We start from the raw sequence: 26,105 nt of genomic DNA, 5'->3' as shown, positions 1-26,105 counted from the left end.
ATTAATAAAAAAATAAATAAAAACCTGTGTTGGGGTTTTGCACGGTACACTTATCAGTGCAATCATGATCTCCTTGGCTGCCATGATGGCTTTTTTCAAGGAGGAAAACAAAAGTGTTCAAAGAGGTGAAAACCACTTTAGATAGGGTCATGTAACGGTAGTTGAGTGTAGCGTGTCCGAGGGTCAGCTTGTGGGTTTTGTAAGGGCCAGCATGAGGGACAAGACCTACAAAGTTTTGGTGAGTTTTGCAGGGAGGTTGGTAACGTTAGTTAGCATTATCGTCCACTTTACCTAGGCTACTGTAGCCTTCATATGGTATGAGTCATATCAAGCATTTTATAATGCCACTGTCAAAACAATATTTAGCCTAGGCATACCTTTTTGTGCATTTACTGAACATTTGTGTAATGGCAACGACATGTGTTGACGACTGAGCGGTGACTGCAGTCAGGTACAAAGCACTGCACCATGTTGCTGACGCTATCGTTAACCGCTTTCACACAGGCACACAATATATAAAAACACGATGATAAATATTAAAATCAATACACAATACCTATATAAAACACTATTTACACAATTAATACTGAAAGAACTGCTATTACTGCACATTCACTATATAAAATAAAATTCACTGGAGGAAAAGTTTGCGCGGCCGTCGTCAGAGTTGGAAGTCGCTCAAAACCATGGACAGTAAAAGAAATGGACACAGCGACCCCATTGGAACTCAATTGAGAAAAGTGAACTTCCGTTTCTGACGCGCAGACTAAAACTAAGCTTGATGACGTCAGCAACCTGTCTGACAGATGTAAATCTTATAGTAGCTGTGCGTGCAAACTGCCATCGTTAATCTTGCAGAGACGGCGAGCTTGAGCGGGGGGTTCTTTGGCGTGAGTGAGCAGGAGTAAGTATTCTGATTAATTATTTTGTATAGTATTTTAAAATGTAACGCCAGGGCTTGTATCTATGGGCTTCTCTCTTGACGTCTCCCCTATTGCCTGCGAGCTTCTCCTCCTGTCTGTACGGTAATTTCTCTACTGCGCGACAGAGAGTCGAGTGGTTATGATGCAATCGTTAGCCTATTTTTACAAAAACTGTTTCTACGGGGCCATAATGTAACATAGAAGGTAATGGAGCCCTTTATACATTGTCGTGTATCTTTAGAAATAAATAATGGACAAATGGAGTCTTTAAACGCCTCAGATGTAAAGTTATTCGCTGTCAAAATGACGCCAAAAAGAATGGGAGTCAATGGGATGCTAACGCAAGTGAAGTTCTGCTACAAGATGGCGGCACGCGGCCGACTTCAACTTCCGGTCGACTTCCTTCCCGCCTGCTCAAAACATAGACATTATATAGGTAGATGAGATTTGCGGCCGCCATCTTGAACCGGTCGTACTCCTAGTTTCGTTGCTTAGCAGCAGTTAAGATACCAGAGCACTGTGCAGCATTTTCCTGTTCTAATCGGCAGACCATCGCAAGTACGGCTCGGGATTACGTTTCACAAGTAAGATTTAACATTAATATTGTACTATTGGTTGTAGTTTGTCCTTAAATCCAGAGAATTGAGAAGGAGCAAGGATCTTTGATAGTGCTGTACTGAAATCGTAGCTAGCTAACGTTAGTTAAACTATGTATCTCCCTCCCTCAACTCAATAACTTGCTATTCAGATCAGAAAGAAGTTCGAAAAAGCACTTGTTTGATGCACGAAATTTACTTTTAGCGTTAGGTAACGTTAAGTGCCTATTACCAACACAATCCAATCTGAAGTTAATACATACATTCTTCGACAGAACATAATTGTCATTTGTGTTTGCGCATGTGATATCAGGAAGTAATGTATATTAAGGTTGCTTTGTTCATATTTTCTCTGTTCTGTAAAGTGTATTTGAGTACTGTGTAAAGCGTTATAAATATGTATTATTTGTATTCTTATTATAAGGTGCTGAGAGCTGCAGAGAGGGTGATCTGCCAAGCTTCAGCAATACAAGCTCCTAAGGGGTCAACAGTCACACACATTGTGAGGGAGGAGATTGGGACAGAGGATGTTTTCCTTCCTGGGGAGCACATTGAGGAGACCCAGTTTGGCATTGACAACCATCAGTCTGATATGTTGTCATTGGTTGTGTCTGTGTTTCTAAAGATTAGGCTCCACCATGTTGACAAACTCTCCTCTCTTGAACTACAGAAAAGGAGCACAAGAAAGAAGCTCTGCAAAACAGTCCTCTTTCAGGGGTTTTAGTGTGTGTGTGTGTGTGTGTGTGTGTGAGAGAGAGTGTATGAGAAAGAGAGAGAGAGAGAGAGAAGTGTGTGTGTGTGAGATGGAGAGAGAGGGAGGGAGAAGAGAGTGTGTGTGTGTGTGTGTGTGAGAGAGAGAGAGAACCAGAGAGAGTGTATATGTCACAAATTATAATAAAGTGTTTCTTCAACTTATTCAAATATCTTATTTTACTGCAACTATCCGTTTCTGCTTCTTTATCATATTTATAGTGTGTGATTTATAAATATTCTACCTCACATATTTAGATTTTGGCCGTCTGGTCACTTATATCTTATATCAGAATATAATATGTAACTGTAAAGCCTATTATGAATATTAAAATACGCTGAACCATGTGTCCTGTATCATAGCTGCATGGATGACCTTTGCAGCAAAAAAAACAGCGTCAAAATCAGTTAGGTATTCAGTGAGATATGATTAATTTAATGCGCTGACAGCTCATTCCACCTGGCAAACAAGTTACACTGAGTGAAGCTGGCGACCTGTCCAAGATGGCGGCTCCACGGCTCGTTCGTGCCAATAGGCAGTAGCGTTCGATGGGGCGTCTACCTATATGATGTCTATGGCTCAAAAGGCTCCTTCGCGGCTGTGGGCTTCTGTCGAATTCAGTGAGGCGCGGTGTTTTATGGGATGAGTAGTTCCTTCGCTAGGAAATGAAAATATGTACACAGTCTTGTACCTTTGACTTTTTTGGATTTTCTCTTAATTTTTTCACTCGAAATGATATGTTGTATGCTTATGTGTTCAGCCGTAGCTGGTTATCCTCAGACATGCTCGAACTCTTTAGATACAGATTTTTCCGAAAGTCAATGGGAGAAATGAATGGGAAATTTACTTCCGGCACCAAAGCTCTCTCGGGCTGTGGGCGGGACTGTGATGCTCTATGGAGAGCTACATGAACCATGTGACAGCGTTGCGGCGAGATCAAAGTAAGCGGGAAGGAAGTCGACCGGAAGTTGAAGTCGGCCGCGAGCTGCCATCTTGTAGCAGAACTTCACTTGCGTTAGCATCCCATTGACTTTGCATTCATTTTGGCGTCACTTTGACAGCGAATAACTTTACATCTGAGTCGCATTCAATATATAAAGTCTAATTAAGTTGTTCAGATGAACAAAGCACAAGGTTTTCTTGCCCAATTAGCATTTTAATTGTTTGGTCAGACAGTTTGTATATTATATATTCACATTCATAAATCGGGGATTAAACGTGGAGTTGCTAATGGACATGCTAAATGGCAGACTAACCCGGTTTACTCTCATTCATTGTGTTCACGAACGAGATAAGCTATGTACCAGTTCATTTCATTCACAAACGACATGTGTATCAGTTCAGTCATTTCATTCACAAACGAGATGTATCAGCTCACTCAACTCATTCACGAACGACATGGGTACCAGTTCAGTCATTTCGTTCACGAACGATTAGATCTCTAGATCTAGTTCAGACTCATATGAAACTCGTTCATTGAAGAGCGTATTCGTTCACTACATTCAACAAATCACATACTCTGTCACATCTCATACTCGAAGGCTATTGGCTCGAGGTTGAGTAATTCTTTGACAGGATGAAATGGTTGTTACCCAGTTCACTGAGCTGCGCATGCACTGCTTATAGCGCCGCGCTGCTGTGGAGGGAGGAACTTCACTGAACGAGAAATAAGAGTCAGTGGATTACATGAACGAGAACGATTCAAATACACACGATGTTCGCAGTGTTTTCCCCCACGCCGACTCTGCCCTTGCCATGCCCCCAGCTATGACTAGATGCCGACTGATACAGTCGGCATCAAGTCATAGTTGGGGGTGGAGTCGGCTTGGGGGAAAAACACAGTGAACATCGTGTGTATTTGAATGACAAAAATGCACATATTGAGCGCTAATTCCCAGAGGCGCGTAGAACAATTCTAGTCTGTTTTAACTTTAATATTCATATACAGTCGTGGCCAAAAGTTTTGAGAATTACATAAATATTGGAAATTGGAAAAGTTGCTGCTTAAGTGTTTATAATAGCAATTTGCATATACTCCAGAATGTTATGAAGAGTGATCAGATGAATTGCATAGTCCTTCTTTGCCATGAAAATTAACTTGATCCCAAAAAAACCTTTCCACTGCATTTCATTGCTGTCATTAAAGGACCTGCTGAGATCATTTCAGTAATCGTCTTGTTAACTCAGGTGAGAATGTTGACGAGCACAAGGCTGGAGATCATTATGTCAGGCTGATTGGGTTAGAATGGCAGACTTGACATGTTAAAAGGAGGGTGATGCTTGAAATCATTGTTCTTCCATTGTTAACCATGGTGACCTGCAAAGAAACGCGTGCAGCCATCATTGCGTTGCATAAAAATGGCTTCACAGGCAAGGATATTGTGGCTACTAAGATTGCACCTAAATCAACAATTTATAGGATCATCAAGAACTTCAAGGAAAGAGGTTCAATTCTTGTAAAGAAGGCTTCAGGGCGTCCAAGAAAGTCCAGCAAGCGACCGGATCGTCTCCTAAAGAGGATTCAGCTGCGGGATCGGAGTGCCACCAGTGCAGAGCTTGCTCAGGAATGGCAGTAGGCAGGTGTGAGCGCATCTGCACGTACAGTGAGGCGAAGACTTTTGGAAGATGGCCTGGTGTCAAGAAGGGCAGCAAAGAAGCCACTTCTCTCCAAAAAAAAAACATCAGGGACAGATTGATCTTCGGCAGAAAGTATAGTGAATGGACTGCTGAGGACTGGGGCAAAGTCATATTCTCAGATGAAGCCCCTTTCCGATTGTTTGGGGCATCTGGAAAAAGGCTTGTCCGGAGAAGAAAAGGTGAGCGCTACCATCAGTCCTGTGTCATGCCAACAGTAAAGCATCCTGACACCATTCATGTGTGGGGTTGCTTCTCATCCAAGGGAGTGGGCTCACTCACAATTCTGCCCAAAAACACAGCCATGAATAAAGAATGGTACCAAAACACCCTCCAACAGCTTCTTCCAACAATCCAACAACAGTTTGGTGAAGAACAATGCATTTTCTAGCACGATGGAGCACCGTGCCATAAGGCAAAAGTGATAACCAAGTGGCTCGGGGACCAGAATGTTGAAATTTTGGGTCCATGGCCTGGAAACTCCCCAGATCTTAATCCCATTGAGAACTTGTGGTCAATCCTCAAGAGGCGGGTGGACAAACAAAAACCCACTAATTCTGACAAACTCCAAGAAGTGATTATGAAAGAATGGGTTGCTATCAGTCAGGATTTGGCCCAGAAGTTGATTGAGAGCATGCCCAGTCGAATTGCAGAGGTCCTGAAAAAGAAGAGCCAACACTGCAAATACTGACTCTTTGCATAAATGTCATGTAATTGTCGATAAAAGCCTTTGAAACGTATGAAGTGCTTGTAATTATATTTCAGTACATCACAGAAACAACTGAAACGAAGATCTAAAAGCAGTTTAGCAGCAAACTTTTTGAAAACTAATATTTATATAATTCTCAAAGCTTCTGGCCACGACTGTACACTAATCCATATCGATATTTGATTCATTTTACAGCCCTACTGTAGATGTATTCATTCAAAAATAGCCATATTCCGTGACGTTCTGCTTTATACAGCAAGTATAATAGCCATATTCCGTGATGTTCTGTTTTATATAGCCAGGTCCAGTTGTGACTGGATTCCGCGATTCTATCCGTGTCGCTTCTCAAACACAGACGGGGGTGAATTTATGAATGAAAGTGTAAAAGTTCAGACACAAAACCAAGTTGTTACGTATCCTCACGCTTTTTTAAGTGGAAATCCTTGGTCTTTTCTAGTGGTATCACATAGACTACACCTCTTAGCAGACGTGTTTTCATGCGAGTTTAGGTTCGACACTAGGCTGTTACATAGTTTTGCTTCAGGTAGAATAATAAGGCTAATTATATATGCATGCCACTTTCTGAAACAACCTTACACAGTTTTGATAACGTTAATAATGAACACAATGTTAGCGTAGCCTACTGTGATGATATACCGACTGCACACACACACATGCTTAGTCTTGGGATTCCACAACTTCCCTTGATCATCCTCACAATTTATTGGTTGTGGCCATTTTTTCCTCCTTTCCGGTTCTGTATGTTTATTAGGAAGGATGTAGAACTTTAATTAATAATTTGTTAGTTTATTGGAGGTATATGTTCCACCAACGTTTGGTGATTTGCGTTATTTTTAAGTAATATAATTTTATTAATTTAGAACTCATTTTATTTGATATGTCTCATGTAATTAATATAAATCTATGATAACAGTGATGTTGTGAAGTTGTTTTCCACCCTAATTTGTTACGTTTATATATCTCGTACTAACTGTTGAATATACACATAATCTAAAACACAAAGACATCTGAATAAACCAACAAAAAAGTTTTTACATTAATTATATATATAAGCACAAATATTAACTAATATTACCAACTGGTCCTGTGTGAACATGTATTTGCCCATGTAGTTACTAAAGCCTGTGGAAACTGTTCTGAATTTATTAGATAAAAACATTTTGGCAATGTACTGGTTTGGGGATGCTTCAAGGCCTGGAACACTATTAAAATAATTGAAAATAATTGAGAGAAATCGGTCTTCAGTCTGTAAATTGAAGCTCATGCCCAACAGGATTACACAGTAAGAAGATGATCCAGTCCACATCTGAATAGCTAAAAAAAACAAAAAAAAAAACACTAACGTGTTGGAGTGGCCGTGTCAAAATTCTGACTTGAACCCAGCTGAGAAGCAGTATCTTAAACTGGCAGCTCATGCTCAAAAACCCACCAGCGTGGTTGAACTAAAGCGGTTCAGCAACACATGGACAGTTGTTGGATCATGTTCTTTTCATTATCAAATAAACTGTATGCCTTTAGCTCTGATATACACATGTAAAATCAAAAGTAAATAAAACAATTAAGCAGAATGTAAAAGAAATGTTTCTTTACTGAGTATATTTAGTGGAATAAATCGAATTTCAAGTTGAGACAATGAGTTGACAAATTACAGTGTGATACAAAAAGCAAATATTGCCTCTGCCCAGATGTGCAAAAATTAAAGAAATGAAAAAACCTTGCATAAGATCCAGATTGGTCTATTCTTACATTTCTTTCTAATAACTTTTAATAAGATAATATTATAATACTGAAAAGGCTACAGTACTGTAACAAACACTTATTCGGTGCTCCAATCCACTTCACAGCAATGAATTAAATAAATGTATATGTATATGCATATAAAGAAACCTATTTTCAAGTGTGATGCTTGCAAAAAATGAAAATAGCTTTTAAAAAAAGCTTATTATTACCCATCCACAGGCTCAATAATTGTCAAATGATAATGAGAGTTTTGCTTGCCAGTCTCATCTCTCTATAATGTCCAGTCTCAATACAGTTAAGCAAAGTGAAAACCTTTCCAATCTGCCTCTCTAAAGTGTAATTCAGGCATATGAAATTGCCAGAATGAGTCTATAATTTAAGGTGCACTTCAATCTTAAACACTTCAAAACCAAACATCCACAAAAAAAAACTAATGTTAACACCACAGACCATGAATCTAGAACAGTTTTAGAGCAGTGTATTAACACAACCTACATTAGGCAGGGATCAAAAGCCTGAGTTGGACATTACAAATGTTTGAGAAGGTAACTTATAAACTTGAGTGTAGTTGTGGTCAAGAAAGGAGAACGAGTTTAACACGACAAATTGGGATGTGGAATTTTTTTTGCAAGGATCAAGGCATCAGTGCTGTCAGTATCATTCAACTCTCTGTACTGTGGACTGGTTAGGAACAAGCATTGCAACACCTGTTAGAGGTTTTTACCATTTCTTAGCTGTATTAATGTTTGTCTTTACCTAACTTCTGTTTTCAGTGAAAAGTTTAAGATGAAATGTTTTTGTACCCTTCATAACCATAAAAGTTATCAATTTAACTTGTGATCCTTTTCACTTGATCCCCATGCATTGCAGTTTTAGTTCAATAAAAAAAAAGACTAAGACATTCCCCACGTTAAGCAGCCCTGTGAAAAAAAAGGATAATAGGATAAACTGTTAATCATCCATGAGTAAATACATTAATATGTAACATAAATAATAATGTCGACTCAGGCTCTTGCACTGGTGTGATGGTAGTTTGATGAATACACTTACAATTCCTCGTTGTTGTTGTTGATGATGTTGTTGTAGTACTCAGGCACATCATTTGTTCTCTAGATTGGGTGAAAAGATGATAATTGGAAAACCTCTGCAATGCATGTTCATTATTTTTTTATAAAAAAAAAAAAAAAGTGCTTTAAAAATCCAATCAAATCTGTGGATGACTCACTCCATTCTCCAAGACGATCGGATGTTCTGGTAAAAACTCAGGTTTCCTCTTAGCCATTGGACAACTTGCCAACTTGATGAGGAAGTCCCGAGTGTAGCAAATTCTTTTGGCTATAGATTAAAATGACAACAACAACAAAGATTATTATTTTAACTCAACATTATCAGTGTGCATTGTTTTTTTCTTCTAAATCCAAGTATAATTATCTCCTTGATGCTTTTAAGGTTTTTATACTGAAGCAGACACTTGCCTTTCTTTTTTGGTTGGGGGCTGGTGCTTTGAAGATGCAGGATTTCATAGAAATGCTCCACTTTAATAATGTTATCCTGTTCACAGTAAAAAAAAAAAAAAAAGTTACTGAGGGGAAAAAAAATAATTGCCATTCAATTCCAAAGCATGCAAATATTAAAATTAGTCTTACAGGCTTTTCTACCGGCTTAACTTCAGCATAACTTTGGGGCACTATAATTGAGAAATCCAAAGAAACACACCAACACACACAGAAAAATATAATCAAACTGGCATCAACTGAAATATATTAACTGCCATTTTTTAAGATCAAAACCAGTGTGAACATTCCCATGATCTTGTACCTTGATTTATGTTCAGACGGCGCAGAGGTCTCGCTGGTTCCAGATTTCTGATGATCCTTTTAGACACATCCATTTTTCTGCTCAAGGACAAATATTTTTGTATATTATTGTGTGACCAGCATTCATAAAGTAATAAATGCATGTGCTTTTTTTTTTTAGGGTTAGTCCAAAAAGCTATAAAATTATTAATAAAATAAGCTTGAGCATTCAGAAGTCAGAGTTCCTTCCCCCAACATTTACAACTGAATTCTTAACAAAAGTGGAAAAAAATAAGCACATAAACTAGGTTGCTCATGATATCCTATCCATCCCATTATGAAGCCAGGTATATCTGTTAACATTAGTCATTTTCATTACATGCATTAACATCAAATTTTCAAGAGGTCATCTTTAAGTTTAAGTAAACACTGGTCGGTTTATAGCTCAGCAACAGGTGTTTCTGGACCTCTTATCACAGTTGAACTGTGTAAAATATTATCCTGTTTTACACTAACTTCAAACAAATAAACTTAACAGTGCATTATAACTGAGGCAGATGGTCACCAATCTAAGGCAGGGTATGCACTCAGAACACTCAACTGTTTTTATATTCAGAAATATTACAAGGAAAAATGTATGATGATGGATGAGGGATAATGGCAGCTTCCCTAACACCACATCATCAAACCCAGTTCAGTTTTAATATTTCACACGACGAGTGGAATGAGTCAGGTACTTTATGAAAAACAACACGCCCTGCTGAACTGCGAAAACAAAGAACGGCACATACCAGTGTTAAATACGTGCAAAAAATACTCGAAATAAAGGAGACGTGAACTTTATTATCTGACTCAATCTGCATCCACGGTGCTAGCTGCTAGCCACGATGACTGCGAACTTTTCTCTCGGTAAAATCTAGTTCTCTTACCACGTAATATAATCTTCAAGACAGACAAAAAATATAACTCCGTTAATTAAGAATTTCACAACACAATTAGTCCAAAATAAAAGCCAAATTATAATACAGCGGCAACTTACAAGTTCTCACTGACCAAGCGTCCACCTCAGTCACCTCACCGCGCTGTCTGTCTCCGTCGTTTCCAAACACTCATTCCGCCTGAGCTCGTGACTCTCTTCTGTGCCTTCGTTTTCTCCGTGGATCAACTCACAGTCTCACATATACACATACACAGATATTTAAAATATAATTATCCCCATTTTTCATTGTTAGCCAGTTTTTGGGGGATTTTTATATTCACTTGTCATTCAGCTAAATTAACAGGTCAGATCTCCTAGAACCAACATTATCATTATGATAAATCCGTAAAATGCTCTGTATCCACTGATGAGACTAACAGATGTTTCCTCGTGCTCCATATATTAAAAGTTCGTAAGGAAAACGTTTTATGATTTTGTCATGAGATAAATGTAAGCATTCACTAAACATTGAAATGTTTATAGGTAGGCTCTATATTTAAACTCTTCTTAAGTTGGGTGCTTTACAGAAATTACCTGATTTAATGGTGTGTCGTTCATAATAAAGGCACCAAATTTATTGAGTGCTAGTGTATTTACTTAAAAGTCCAAGGCTTTGGGTACCAACCTGGAAAAAAACTAACTAGTTTGGATTAACAAAGGCTTATTGTTGCCCCTTTTTTCTGATGCAATTTTTTTTTTGTCTCAGTTATTTCTACATATCGACAATACTAATCATCTCCAAAATTCGTATTACCTTCTCCCGGTACTTTTTTAAGTGTCAGGCCCACACTTCTTTTTTACTTGAGCCATTGTACTGCAGTGACCTCTATTGGTTTCTTCTTTCTCAGTCGAGCAAGTCATTGTTGAAAGCCGTTGATGTGAGCACCAAAGCATTTGACTGACTGCTGTTAAATACTGTGGTTTGAATCGCTTGGAAAATGATCCCAAGACAATAAACTTAGCACATTACAGAACAGTCTGTTAAGCAAAAAGCAAAAAGACCTGAATGTTGATAAACTATCTACATTGTACAGCATACTGTGGTTGACAGCATGGAATAAGGATCAACTAAATAATTTATAAAATCTACATAAAATATGCAAAATATAAGTATGCTAGCTATATATCAAGACAGACATCACAATATCGTTACACTGCAAATGAAACAGCATTAACTGAGCAAGAAACCATTTGTGAACCACTGCAAGAAAAAACAACACACTGTCAGAAAGAAATCAGAAGAACAAGCGGATGCCTTTAATAGCATTAAACATGAACTGACAATTCAACTGGTTGTAGAAAGAAATTTACAATTTCACAATGTTAAGAAGATTTGTTTAGATCTGATTTTATCTAAAAACTAAATATACTGGTGACATATTTAGTGAAATCTCAAATTGTAGTCATTACTCTGGGGGAACAATCAACAGCACGAATAATACTGAGTCTAGATACTGTCACTGACATGCATACAAATGCACTATTTTCAAACAGTTAAGATATCAAATATGGATCTAAATTAAAGCAGTGTTTCATCTGCAGATTTATGAAAAACAAGAAAAAAATTAATTCTTCACTTGTTAATCAGTGAAAAAGCACATACAACTTTAAAAAAAGGAAATTGAGTAAGAAGACTGTAGTCTAAAAGCATAGCTACATAAACAAAATCTGAATTTTTCTGGTGCCAATTGGTCGTCCATTTAATTCTTGAAGAGCAGTGAGCGCCTCTCTGTGTGTTTCGAAAGCTACCGTTGCTGACCGTATGGGAGCTCCATTTCTATCATAAAGCAACGAGGCAGAACCTGGAATCACTCTGTATCCATAGAAGAAGTCATAAATCTCATCGATCCTTATCTGAGAAGGTAGATTGACCAATTTCAGACAAATCGGACCGTCGAGTTGTTGGTCAGGTGATCCATAACAATGACGTCCATTACCATCCGGTCCCGGCCCAAATGCATCATTGCGGCCAAAATTAGGCTCAAAGTGATCATGACCTCCATAACCCTGGTGCAAATTAGGCGGCATCACACAATCATCTCGGGGCATCGAAGTGTTCGAAAAATGAGGACCATCGTTGAAAACTTCGGTCCTCTGGAAGTTCCTTTCTTGTGGGCTATCCATCAACTGGTCATTGACGCCAAACTTCTGCATCTGGCCAATCGTTATGCACTTAAGCATGACTTCCGATCCAAGAAACCTCTGTCCGTTTAGGGACTGTGCCGTCATGGCCTCCTTCTCAGATTGGAAAATCACCAAAGCCTCACCGAGCCCAGCTCCTCTTTCGTCTCGCAATAAGACAACCCTATCCTCTGAGAGTGGATAGCCATGAAAGAAGTCCATGATCTCCACCTTACGGACGTCAAATGGGAGATTGCGCACGTAGAGACACCTCAACTGCGAGTCAGGATTGTTTCGTTGAGACTGGGGCCTTTCTGTGGAACGTCTCGACTCTTTTCCCTTGTCTCTTGAGTCAACAGATGATTCCAACAAGGTGACCATTTTCTCCTTGGAGATGGGTGACACGTACACTACCTTGTTCATCAACATTTCCTTATTATGAGCCAAACCAGCACAATAGTCTGTGAGACTTCTAAACACCACAACAGCTGATCTGGTCCTATCATCCTTTTTTTGAGCAAAGATAATAATCTGATCATCTTTCAAAGAAACCGGGTGAAGTAACACTCTCAAATCTCTCTTTTCAACCAGGTAAGGCAAGTTCTCAAACATGACACAGTATTCTTCATGAGAGGGCGATCGTGATCTTGACTTGTAGGAAATGGGAGATCGAGATCGAGACCTCGCTCGCTCTAGGGACGCTCTTTTCCGACTGTCTGGTTTAACGAGTCCTCCTTCTGCCAGCCACTGCTCCTCGGAGCATCTTGTTAGTTGGATATACCGTGGTCCCATGTATTGTCGATCCCTCTTTAGACCTTCAACTGTATCCTGTTTGGTAGCGAAGCGCACAATACTATGGCCGCTGAACTGTCCTCTGGGGTTTCTCAAAAACATAATGTCATCAATCTGTAACCCACTGAAAAAGGTATAGACGTTGTCTTTTGTCGCAGAGAACGGCATCCCTGTCAATTTCAGATAAACCTCATCTCTCTCTGACACACTCCCTTCTCTCTGGTGCCGTGTCTCACTGAATGAAGATAGAGAAGGCCTGTTCCTCATTTCTTGATGATCCGACCTTCGTATGTCTACTCTTGGGTCCTTATTGAATGGTATAGGACCTCGTTCCGCAGAAGGACTTTTGACAACCTCCTTGTACATGCCCCTGCTTTTTAACTCAGGCCTTTTAGTGCTTTCCTCGAGAACACTCTGCATTTCTGACTTGCTACTCAGGAGCAAGTTGACAGGAGAGCCCTTAATGCAGCCCCCCGAGCGGGTCATCGCTCTTCTCGCATCTTCATCAGATGCAAAGATTATGAAAGCTTCCTCAAGCTCCCCACCAACTATATGAACCCCACCATCAGGGATTCTGAGCCCAGTGAAGAAATTGCGAATGTCCTCAGAACCAGCCGTGATTCTGAGTCCCTGTAATCGGATGACCACAGCCATGATGGAGCACACACAACAGGACCTGCAGACAAAAGGGGCACATATAATAGCGTTATCGCTGACTCAACTACTGGCTCCGTATAACAATATTCAGAAGAGATCCCAACTTTCATTTTCAGACCAAGGTTAAACTGCAAAGTTATGTGAAACTGACTTCTCACAGCCAAAAAAAATAAATAAAATAAAACGAAACAGCAATAACCGCCAGTCTCCAGCAAATAACATCGTCTCCGGATCCAGAAAAACAACTTTGTTTCACAAGATTCGGATAAACAAGAAAGGCTAGTTTTACAACCTTCAACATCCTTCTTTCAGTTTCCACATCCAAATGTGCAAGTAATATGAACTCCAGTCACAATTAAAACTTATCAACTGACTACCGGTGACACCGGTTTTCGGTATGAACTGGTATACCGCCCAGCACTAGTTAGTTCACCCAAAAATGAAAATTAGCCCATAAATTACTCACCTTCAAGTCATCCTAGGTGTATATTAGAGCCCGACTGATATGGGTTTTTTGGGGCCGATACCAATATTAGGGGATAAAAAAATTATCGATATATCGGCCAATATTCTTTGTGTATATTATAGTACAGTACCAGTTAAAAGTTTTGACACTTTCCCATTCGTGTGTCCAAAGATTTGTCTGGTACTATATATAGAATACAGTATATACATAAACAGAAAAAGAAAAAAAATAAATAAAAAAAATTATATATATATATATATATATATATATATATATATATATATATATATATATATATATATATATATATATATATATATATATATATATATATACACACACACACAAACACATTTTTTGTCTTTGCACACAGATAAGAGAAGTGTGACAATATATCTCTGCAAATAAATACAATATAAATTCACATCTCGCGCACTTTAATGCCCTTTGAAAGTAATATGTATGTTCCATTGGAACTGGAATCATAGCGGAAAGTCCACTTCGCAGGGCACTTATGGTTGATTAAGACAATGCTTGAATGCTGCCTGAACAAGAAATCTCCTTACTGAAGGAAAAGTGTTGACTGGTGTCACTATCTTGCGAACGATCTCCCCCAAATTTAGGGTATCCCTTCAGCTCGAGAGGCCCTCTCGAACGCCACTCTCCGTGCGTCGGTAGCCCCCTGGGATCTATCGACATGGGGGTGATCTCATTCGAAAGAGGGCTTCTAGATGTACACTCGATTCACGTTTGAGAGGGTTCCTCGAGCTGGAGGGATCCCCGAATTAGGTGCGAATTCGCTGCACAATTACGGAAATATGGCCGTTTAAATTTCAATGGATTTCCATAGACTTAAGCTTTAAAGTGTATTATCCATGTCGCCAGTAGCAAACAATGAAGTGAGCTCTGCTGGACAAGCCAAGTTTATCTGCATTATATGTTATGTACATTTGAAAAAAAAGTACATATTGGCGGCATATTCGCCAATACTGATGTATCATGACAGGCTCATATCGTCCAAACAATATATCGGTCGGGCTCTAGTGTATATGACTTTCTCCATTCAGACGAATCCATTGGGAGTAATATAAAAAATTGTTTTTGATCTTTCAAGCTGTTTAAATTGCTCAAAAGTGATGTTAAAGACATTACAAAAGAGTTCTATTTCACATAAATCCGGTTGTTCTGAACTTTCAAAGAAAACTGAAAAAAAAAAACTGTTTTCAACATAATAATAATAATAAATGTTTTTAAACAGCAAATCAGAATATTAGAATTTCTGAAGGTTCATGTGACACTGAAGACTGGAGTAATGATGTTAAAAAATTAGCTTTGAAATCACATGAGTGAATTACAGTTTAAAATACATTCATATAGAAAGCAGTTATTTTAAATTGTGAAAATATTTCAAAATGTTACTGTTTTTGCAGTACTTTGGATCAAATAAATGCAGGCTTGGTTCGCTGAAGAGACTTCTTCTAAAGACAAACTTTTGACTTGTAGTGTATATATAATATATTTAATATGCCAATTCTTAATATTAAAATTAAGAAAAAGTTGTTTGAATCAGTGATTCAACGACTCACTCATAAACCTGCTTCACCTGTTTCACTACTGGATGAATCAGCGTTTTGGACGATACTCTTAAATGAATAATTCATTCATTGACATACATTTTTAAGTCACTTTTCACAATGCAATCAACAAATGTTATTTGAAGCAGTTACTTTCAAAAGGGGATTTGCTCTATTTTGATCGCTTAGACATAACATAGACATCAATGTTTATATTTGAACTATAAACTTTACCCCGATATTTCTGTGATAATATAAAATGACTACTGTCCATATTCCCAAAAAAAAAAAATATATGTCCATATTTTTTTCTTTAAAAAAAATGCATCGATTTGCTACAGGAGTCCTTTGTTTATTCTAGTGGTGGGCGGTAAACCGGTTCATACCGAAAACCGGTGTATATTTTCGTTACAATGTTAATTTTGAATATACCGCCATACCGGTGTATTTAATTACTCAGCGTTAGGAACGAACGTTACGCTGCGCAACACTGTTTCAGATGGACCCTTTACAATGTTGCACTTCTAAGCAGCGACTGCGAGGCGTGGTGAGGGTACACACAGCAGTGCTCTGGTGTTAGGTTATAACGCCTGTTTCACACAGTCCGTCTGCAGTGCGTATTAACGGATTCCAGCTGTACGAGGTGTCAAGGAGCGGTGCTCTGCACCAGTGCAGCGATTGTTAACGTACGGAGTCTATTTTTGCTGTGCTGCAGGCGCTGAATTAAAGTGAAAGCACATTGTTCACGGGAAAAATGAACATGGATTGACATGGAAACGCAGCCACATGGGTTTTTGGCTAGGTTTAAAACAAGAAAAAGAGCACTTTTAGATAAACAATGAAAACAATATATATATTCACTTTTATGGAAGCAGAAAAACAAAGTTCATCAAGACCCGTGGGATTGCTTGGGATAAAGATTTAAATGCAAAATGCATGAGACTGTTTCTGTCTGTGGTGTTTTAATTTTAAATATTTTAACAAGAAAAGTAGGCTAATTATTGTGTTTAAATGTTTTGCTGCTTGCTTGAGCATCTTATTATACAAACCTAGAAGTAAAATGCATGAATAGTGTTTATATTTATTCTGTTTAAACTAATGTCTATATGAAATATTGTTACTGTAATGAGATTAAAAACTTACGATGCGAAAAAATAATATTTTTTTACATGATATGAAATCAAAACAATGAACAAATGTTGTGTTTGTGGACTAAACCGACGCGGATCAGTAGCGGACTGTGAAATTGTGAAAGCACAATGAGTCCGTGCTGCGGACTGCATATGCACTGCAGGCAGATTATGCATACGGTATGTAATATCCATTTTATGCAAGTGCTGTCAGGCTTAAATTGTCCTCAAAGGCGCAACACGAGCAATTTACTCCAGCACCTTAGCCGCAAGCACGTCTTGGAATATCAACCAGCAGAAAATGCATTGTACACCTGATTATACATGAACAAAAAAAAAAAGAAACCCTGTCATAAACCGGAAAACCGGTATAATTTTGAAAAAAAAAACAAAAAAAAAAAAAAAACGGTATATACATTTTTGGTCAAACCGCCCAGCACTAGTTTATTCCCCGGAGCTGTGTGAGACACTTTTTTTTTTAATGGATGGGCGCTTTTATTTATCTTATTTTGGACTGATGCATACAACACCCGCTGATTGCAATTAAACAGCTTGAAAGATCAAAGACCATTTGTAATATTACTCCCACTGGATTCATCTGAAAGAAGAAAGTAATATACACTAGGAAGACTTGAGGGTGAGTAATTTATGGGCTAATTTTCATTTTTGGGTGAACTAACCCTTTAAGTCGTTACAGTATAAGTGCTAAAAGAAACACACTCTTTTGTACAATGTGAGGCCTTGGAGTAAAAAGGGTGGGAACCACTGCTTTAAAACAATGAGACGCAGTTTACCCTCGAGCAACCCTTACATTTTAACACAAATTAACACACAGACTCACACCAAATGTAACGTACACCTGAACTGTCTAGAAGTAAATTAATTACAACCATTTTCTATAAATTTCTCCCACTGACCATCCAGTAGGAACATCAAATTAGGCGTATTTTCAGTTGAAAAACACTTAGGAAGTAAAAGAAAGGCGTCTTCCACCTACTTTACAACGAAATACACAATTTTGCTGCATTTTCTGTGACCAATGCACGACTGAGATCTCATTTCCACCACACAAACTGCGTCTTCCGCTTCCTCATAGAGTCAAAAAAATCTACAAAACACGTGTCACATTTATATCAAGCGGTTTAATCATAACACTTGCAACTATTACAAATGTTTTCGACATATACGTTACACCTCTGTAGAGCCTCGCGTACTTTGCGGTGAGCCGCGAGCAATCTGCTTTCTGAGGCACAACTGCGCCAAAGCTAAGCTAGCATTCACGATTATCATCGATTTTAGCCAAACCAACAACTCAGCGGTTTTAACCAGCACATTATACACTGACAGACGATGAAAACCACGATCAACTCCGCGATAGCTTAAAACATTGGAAACAAAGAGTGCTGCGGTCTTCTGTAGTGACGTAACGTTATCAGTAATGCTAAACCTGAGAGGCCCAGAATGTGACGCGCGCTGTATTGATCAAACTTACACAAAACAAAGGAGATATAAATCCTTTACAAAAATAAAAGAATGAGAAATGAAATCGCGCTCTGCGATGTGTCGTCTGTCCGGTTCCCAAAGTGACTAAGCAACGATTTCGCTGTTGTGATATCTGAAGCAAGAAACTAGAGCATCCGCATCTCCTCCGCCGCCATCTGCAGAACTACGGAAACCCGGAGGCGCTGAACACTCAAACTCAAATGACACTCAAAACACACAATGGACGCCTGTATCTGACCAGTCTCGTGCCGTTTCCCATGAATAAAGTATACGATTAAAAATAGATACGTTTACAAAATACACCACACACTTTAAAGATCTTGAATAAATAGCGTTAAATGTGTCACGTGGTGTAACCACGTTAAAACGCTTAATGTGACCTAAACAATAAAGGTCAAAGTATGTGCTGCTGAGAGCCTTGACACATATCTCTAATTTGGTTTTCTTGTTGCATAACAAAATGGCTTCATTCATCATGGTTACACTAGCTACACCATCTTTTAAAAAAGATTTTCAATGTAGGCCTAGATATCATTTCGAAACAAATGTGCTTCACATTTCTTTAAATAATGAAACATTATGCCAAACTACTTGGGCCAATATCTCTTTCTCCCCCCCCACCCTAATAATTTTAGCCTTTTTGAGATTCTTTCAAATCTCTGGACATTTACACAAGCTATGAATTTTTGACTATCATTTTTATATATTACTACAATATTTTAAATATTGCATCTTTTAAAAATCTACTTTGACATCAGTAGAAATTCTCTTTTTAGTATCATGTATGTTCCCGCAGGTCCTGCTTAGTAGACAATTACTACCTATCAACTAGTATTTATTTATTTACATATTTATGAGGAATTTTAAAGAATTTGAGGGAAAAAGAAAGAACAGTAAAAACTTTAAAAAATTATTATTGTAAAGTAAACGATTCAAACTGTTTGCAAATATTATACAACTATAATTTCTTATCTTAACCACGATGGCACAAAATCTAATCTAAAGACATTTAAAGAATGATTATGCTTGTTTTAATCAGAATTTCAACACTCGTGAGATATGTTTTTAAATTTGTGGTGTTGTATGTGTGTGTATACACACCCACATACAGCAAAAAGGTAAAATTAGAGATGAAATTAGGTCACATTGGCGTAAGATGGCCACACAACAAGAAAAACCCAAATGGTATGTTGCTAGTGTTAATTTAATACTTGATCTAAGGCTAACTGTGAAATCATTTACAATACAGTAATCACAGGCCTGTATTTCTTTATAGTTTGACTATATCAAATTACTGAAGGGGACTCATCCCCCTTAGTAGATATGGCCCTGGTTAGACATTCGTTTCACGGTTAGGGCAATAACAACCAAATGCCACTTGTTATCTGGCCATTTACAAACAACCTGATTTCAGAACGGTACTCTGAGCAGATCCCTGTAAACTGAGATACAACAAAGGGTTACTGATTGACTGAACACAATGATGCCCTCATTGTAACCTCTGTGGGGCTTTAGACATGATAAAGGGGTTGTCCTGGTTACCATGGCTAGCTGCCAACCTTGCCTAATAATTATACTGAGCAGAGCACTGAGGTACTATATTCACAAATAAAAGTTCAGAAAATCGCAAAAAAGTAAGCATAAATAAAATACGCAAGAAGAAGAAGAATTCAGTAAATGCCCTAATTGTATCCAAACATACAGGCCTGTCATTAGGTGGGACCGGTGGTGAATTTGGAAGTGTTCTCGCTGTGAATTTGAAACGAACCATGTTTAGACAGAAAAGGCCCTTTGAAGATACCAACATGACATCAGACCTGTAGAAGCAAGAAAATATAAAGATTTACAAATAGTTCAACAAATGTGGGTCTTTTGAGGAGAGGAAGAGATGCAGCTGTGCTCAGCGGGTGTTAATAGTTTTGTAGAGGGCTCTGTCCACTACGGGGCACCACCTGGAACTGTCAGGATGTGTCCTACTGGAAACTCATCACACATTTCCTCATGAAGCTGAGAGGACCTGTCGACTGAACAGTGAGATAAAGATGAGCAATAACTACTGACATATCATACCCTGATTAACAAGGCTCAAGTACTTGTGCATAAACACCAAACAACAATTGTGATTATAAAGTAAAAATACTATTTTTAACAGCCCTAATTCAGCTGAAATTGCCAATAAAGTTTCTTAGTTAAACTATTGGTTTTATTTGTTTTGTTTTTCTATAGGCTCACTCTCAACACACTGTTGCAAGTTATCCATGTTGTGAAATGAATAGACCACAGATGAGACAGAGTGCAGTGCTAATGACCATACCTGTGGCTTGAGATGTCTGTTAGTTGTTCTAGTTAGAATATCTGCCATCAAGTACATAATTAGTAACTAAACAAACTGACTACATTGTCTACAACAGAAAACATCAAACACAACTCAGACATTAAAAGTTAAAATGTATCTAGTGGTATCTGTGGGATCACTATGCAAAGCATTTAACAATTTATTGACATGAAATGTCTTTTAAAACACTTTATATGGACAATGAAAAACAACGGAGGTTTAATGGTTAAAACCGGATTCATTCAAAGGGCTTTTCATAAAACTACACACACATCAGTATATAAATTAAATCTAGTTTTTATTAAGATCTTGCTTAATACAACAGACTGAGAAATGTCTGTTAATAATAATAATTGTTATTATTATTCAGAGAAAAGTCATACAAAGTTTATAACAGATATGCATTTCAGTCTCCACATAAACCACCTAGTAATTTAATTTTTATGTATTTTTAATTTATTGCTGTTAGTATTTTGTTACTAGCGCTTATTTAAATTACAAGAAATAATAAGTTATACAATAGCAACTGGTACATTTTTCACTGTATTTATTAGAAAATAAGTGAAAAAAGTGAGCTCTGAAAAAAGCTCTGCATTTAACCCATCCAAAATGCACACACACAGAGCAGTGAACACACACACACACTGTGAGCACACACCCGGAGCAGTGATAAGTAGGCCTACTAATAGTACCTAAAAATATAATAGTTGCTATTAAAGTGGAGAAAGTATCAGCAACATTTAATTCAATGGCAAAAATATGCAATTGTTTATGATCAAACCTGAATAGTCATCTTTCACTATTGGGAAAGTGACTAGTAGCTAAAGCAATAAATGTCTCATAAATAGTTTCAAGAGACATTAACAAACAGGCCACTACTAGATTACTTAGCCTACTACTAAGACATCACATTAAAATAGATACAAGTTAGTTTCATAGGAATACATGTTAAAACGGCTTGCCGTATACAAACTGCCCATTTTCCGAATTCTTCCGACTTTCACATTTCCAGTTTAACCAGATAACAGATAACTTGTTGGGGATCCCACACCAGTGAAGGCCATCCGGTTTCCATGTTGTCTGACCAAATGCGTTACAAAATAGCCTTTAGCTGCCTCCGTCGAGCGGTACCGTTGGCATTAAACCGTTTTATGCCGCGTTTTCTTGCTATGGAAGATTTCATAGCATAACAAAGACCCTAAACCGGTCGGATCGTCATCAGTCCCTCTGGACAGCAGCGCATGTCGACCTCCTTCTTCACGGCATGAGCTGTGTCTCGCAGAGAGAGGAGGAGCCGCAACCGGTGCATCGCGTATCGACTACACTAGTTCCTCTGAGGCTGCCCTACTACACCATGGAACAAAAAGGATGGTTCTTTCCACAGCCTGCTTCGTACTGATAAAACAGTACAGAGGAGTCGTCTAATGACTTTTTATTTGATCGCCGTGGACCGAGCATTAAATGCAAGTATTTGGATCTAGCTGTACGCTCTCTAGCATCAGGCGAATTGTGTTTTCAGCGGTTTGTTGCCCCTTGTGTGGATTTGACGTCTGAGTTCTGCTGGATGTTTGGGAAAAATCAAGTGAAAGCGGTTGCCATCATTGTCCAGCAAGATGGAGTGCTTAACCGAACTGGAGAAGTATAAGAAGTGAGTACTTTATAGTTGTTATGCGTTTGTTTTGGCACACTGAACAAACCTCATGAGAACCTACAAGCACAACAGATTTTAACCCGTTAGCCATTGAGCTACTTAGTTAACATTAGTCCTTTGGCTGCTAACTTGCTAACCCACCGTTCACAGTGACCCGTTTTCACGGTTTCAGAGCATAAATCACAAGTCAGACCGTAAAATTATATTTTAGAGAAAACGATATGGTGGATAACCAGTTGAGCTCAATAAATAAGTTAGCATATGAAAAAAAAAATCATAGATGTTTCAAAAGGTGACCAGAGCGGCAGTTCACTTTGCAGTTAGCTATCAATACATGGAAATAAGGTTAATTTGAATAAAATTAGAAATTCTTTGTGGATAGAAAATTACAGTATGTCTAAGATAGTATTAGGTAATACTGTAATGTCAATGTATATCGTGTTGTATGTTCTGGAAACACAAATGATAACAGATGCAGCGAGGCCTTCGTGCAGGCCTCAAATCCACGAGGTAAATTTGTTTTAGCTGCCCGCGGTTCAGGGTCAGAGGATCTACGCGTTGCCATTATAAACCAAGCATTCAGTGTTGGAGCTACTGGAGACTAACCTAAGGCCATACTCTTAGAGAACCTGAATTTTTGACGTTGTGTTGTTATTGTCATCCACGTCAGACAAAATATTGGCCACTGTAGACAAAATATTGCTATGTGGTGCAAACAAATGTCACCCACATGCGCGTGAAAGATCCTCTGCAGCTCTCAAGCGTTTTATTCGTCCACTTTGACAAACCATATCAACGGTTCTTAAAATTATTTTTATTACAAGATCATCGATCAAGCTTTTACTATTGAACACAATAGATGTGATAATCCAGTGTTACCCATTTATGTCTGAAAACCAAGCGTGTTTCTTGATATTGTGCGTCCAGGGCAGTTTATCTTTCGCATTTGAGACAAAAGGCAGTTTGTCCTGCTGAGGCAGATAAGTGCTCTACTGCTCTTCCCTCCACTTTACTTCTGTATGTCACTGTAACGTAATGTTACAGATAACCATTTCAACAAAACTGTCGTTTTGAAAAGCACAGCAAATGTATGGCTTATTGTTATTAGTATTATTAAGAAGATATTTTAAATAATAATAATAATAATAAAAATGTTTCCAAAAAACAAACATTGAAATTAATGAATATTGCCTTCAACTGCAGTATGAGCAGAATATAATTTTGTTAATGCATACAATATACAATTTACCAGCCTGAAACATGGGGCAAATACTATGCCAAATATAGTATTTATAGTCATTAATATTCAACCAACACATTAATGTACAGCAGAATACTGTAAAGTTTGCTTTGATATCACCAAGAAAATGATTGTCCCTTTCAAAATGTTTATAAGCTTATTTCTTTTATACACTCCATCATGCAAAATTATATAATTTGTTGCATCTCAAAGTCACCATGAAAATGTTTTATTTCCTAATTGCATATTAAAGACCTTATTGTAAACAATTCATCCAAAATTTTTGTTAGACTTCACAATTTTAATCAAAATGTTGTAACTGGATCTTCTGGTGAAAATTACAGACTTCTCTCTGGTAGCATGTGCAGGACTTCTCTAATCATTTGCATTTAAACCCACCCCTGCAAGCCTGCATTCATCGGTGTCCATTTTACAGTGCAAAATCCAATCAACAATCAGCTTATGGAACCAGGTTCCCTGCTTCATTTTTTTCTTTTTCAATGATCTGTTACAGTTAGATGTTGCACTACCACTTTTTCACTTCAACTTTAATATTGTCCTTGACCTGGGGTGTATTTCCCAAAAGCATTGTTAGTTAACTATGGTCATTAGTTTTTGAACTCTATTGGTAATGATGGAACTTTTGGCCATAGTTGTTTTTGGGAAACGGACCCCAGATCAAAACAAATTTGTGGCCTGTTTGTGTGACCCACAAGTTGAGTGCCACTGGCCTAGACAGCAAAAACACCGTAACCTTCTCATAAGAATAGATGCAACACTTCCAGTGGTGTATTTGTGAGGTTCTACAAAATTGTAACCTTTAAGTAATGAGAAACCTGAAGTCTTCATCTAGACAAAAAATTACAAAAACAGTGGACGACAAAATATATTTGCATCATGGAATCTACATTGCCTGAATGCAGTTATGCTGTATCTTCTCCATAGGTGTGACACCGTTTCAGAGAGCATACTACTCTGAGTTGGTTTGCCCCAGTGTTGCAGTTTCCTTCAAGCTGCTCAACATCAGCTCTGCCTCAAAATGGAGACTCTGTTGAATCAAGAGCTCAGGTACTCTCTCAGGTGTGGCTATAGAGTGGAATATGGTGCAAAAGGATTTGCTTAAACTGCCAGCAGAATGTTAATTTAAACAACTTTCACTTTTGACTTGTTGGAACACATTCTTTGCAGTAGTGTTCTTCATAGTTTTAATTGTAGAATTCAATGTTCATTTTGTCATTGGCCAATATATCTTTAGCTCTTTATGTCAATGGACAGTATGCAAGAATGTTAAGCCATGCTTCCCTGCAATACTAATCCTGCTTCTCCAGTCCCAGGCTAAATTTGGTTTTGCACTGTATTGAGGGATTTTAGATAACCAAGTGACTGCATATATTATATGTAGGCTTAAAAGATTTTAAAACCTTTTTGCATTTCACCTTGCACTCTGCAGTTTAAATTTATTTTAAAATAAAACTGTGAGATACACAGCATTTTGTCATAATATCCTTTGTTATTCAAGGAAAATATGTATTCAGACCTGAATATTGTGGTGGACCGAGAATCTGTGGTCAGAATAGACAGTTCTTTTGGTAATAACGTTTATGTGCTGCACTTGCTTGAACTTGGACAAATGCATTTTTAATAAACTTGCCTTTTATGCAGTGTTCAGTATTTGAGCCTTTGCATGAAATGTTATTTCACATGCTTGATATTTTATTTTATTTTATGCTACTAGTGAGTATCATTTGGGGCAGGGATCCTCAAATCTGGCCTACGAGATCCACTTTCCTGCAGAGTTTAGCTCTAACCCTAATCAAACACACCTGAGCATGCTAATCAATGTCTTCAGGATAATTACAAAATCACAGGTAGGTGAGTTTGATCAGGGTTGGAGCTAAACTCTGCAGCGCATTGGCCCTCCAGGGCAAGATTTGAGGAACCCTGCATTAGGGATATCATTTTAGGGATATCACCGTTGCATTAGAATGGCTAAAGTGGGTCACACATCAATTTTATTATATACTTGAATCTTGATGGGGCCATGATTAAAAAATATTAAATAGGGTCATGGTAGATTAAAATATTGCCTATCTGACAGATATGAATGGCATGAGAATCTCCTCCCATTACTACTACTATCACTGTAGGGTGACTCCATTATGAAGGTCAAATAGAGAAATGGAGTCTCAGATGAATATGTGACCTAGTTGTTGCTTTGTAGCTTCATTTAGGGGAAAACAGTCTGCTTGCTTGTTGTTGAAAGTGTGTCAGTTGTTTATTACATGAAGTAACTTCAAAAATAGGAAGTGATGTGAGTGAACTAGGGCTACATTGTGTTTCATAGACTTTTTTTAATTATTAGTCCTTGGCTTTTGGATGAAAGAGTGGTGTTATTTTCACAGCAGGTTTTTAATTTTCCTTGTAATGAGATTTTAAATTGACTGGACTAATGTTCTCCTTTTTTCTTTCCTTTCTTTTATGACAACA

The 26,105-nt window shown here is 38.0% G+C and overlaps 2 protein-coding genes across 2 annotated transcripts; both read right to left on the bottom strand.

The window, feature by feature from the left end:
* Nucleotides 1-7,204: 7,204 nt before the first annotated feature.
* gra (granulito) lies at nt 7,205-10,515 on the bottom strand. Its single transcript, XM_059567533.1, has 7 exons — nt 10,210-10,515; nt 9,193-9,269; nt 9,021-9,061; nt 8,850-8,925; nt 8,600-8,709; nt 8,425-8,483; nt 7,205-8,294 (listed from the first exon to the last, which is right to left on the bottom strand). Exons 2-7 carry the CDS (start codon nt 9,263-9,265, stop codon nt 8,285-8,287), a joined length of 369 nt encoding a protein of 122 aa, XP_059423516.1. The 5' UTR covers nt 9,266-9,269; nt 10,210-10,515; the 3' UTR covers nt 7,205-8,284.
* Nucleotides 10,516-11,384: 869 nt separating this feature from the next.
* On the bottom strand, nt 11,385-18,533 carry rbm12bb (RNA binding motif protein 12Bb). The gene is made up of 2 exons (XM_059567532.1): nt 18,382-18,533; nt 11,385-13,738 (listed from the first exon to the last, which is right to left on the bottom strand). Exon 2 carries the CDS (start codon nt 13,714-13,716, stop codon nt 11,803-11,805), a length of 1,914 nt encoding a protein of 637 aa, XP_059423515.1. The 5' UTR covers nt 13,717-13,738; nt 18,382-18,533; the 3' UTR covers nt 11,385-11,802.
* Nucleotides 18,534-26,105: the final 7,572 nt, after the last annotated feature.

Source organism: Carassius carassius, chromosome 15 (genome assembly GCF_963082965.1).
Source record: "Carassius carassius chromosome 15, fCarCar2.1, whole genome shotgun sequence".
In the NCBI taxonomy this organism is placed as follows: domain Eukaryota; kingdom Metazoa; phylum Chordata; class Actinopteri; order Cypriniformes; family Cyprinidae; genus Carassius; species Carassius carassius.
Note: the sequence above shows the minus strand (reverse complement) of the source record. Positions and strands in the feature narration are given on the sequence as shown.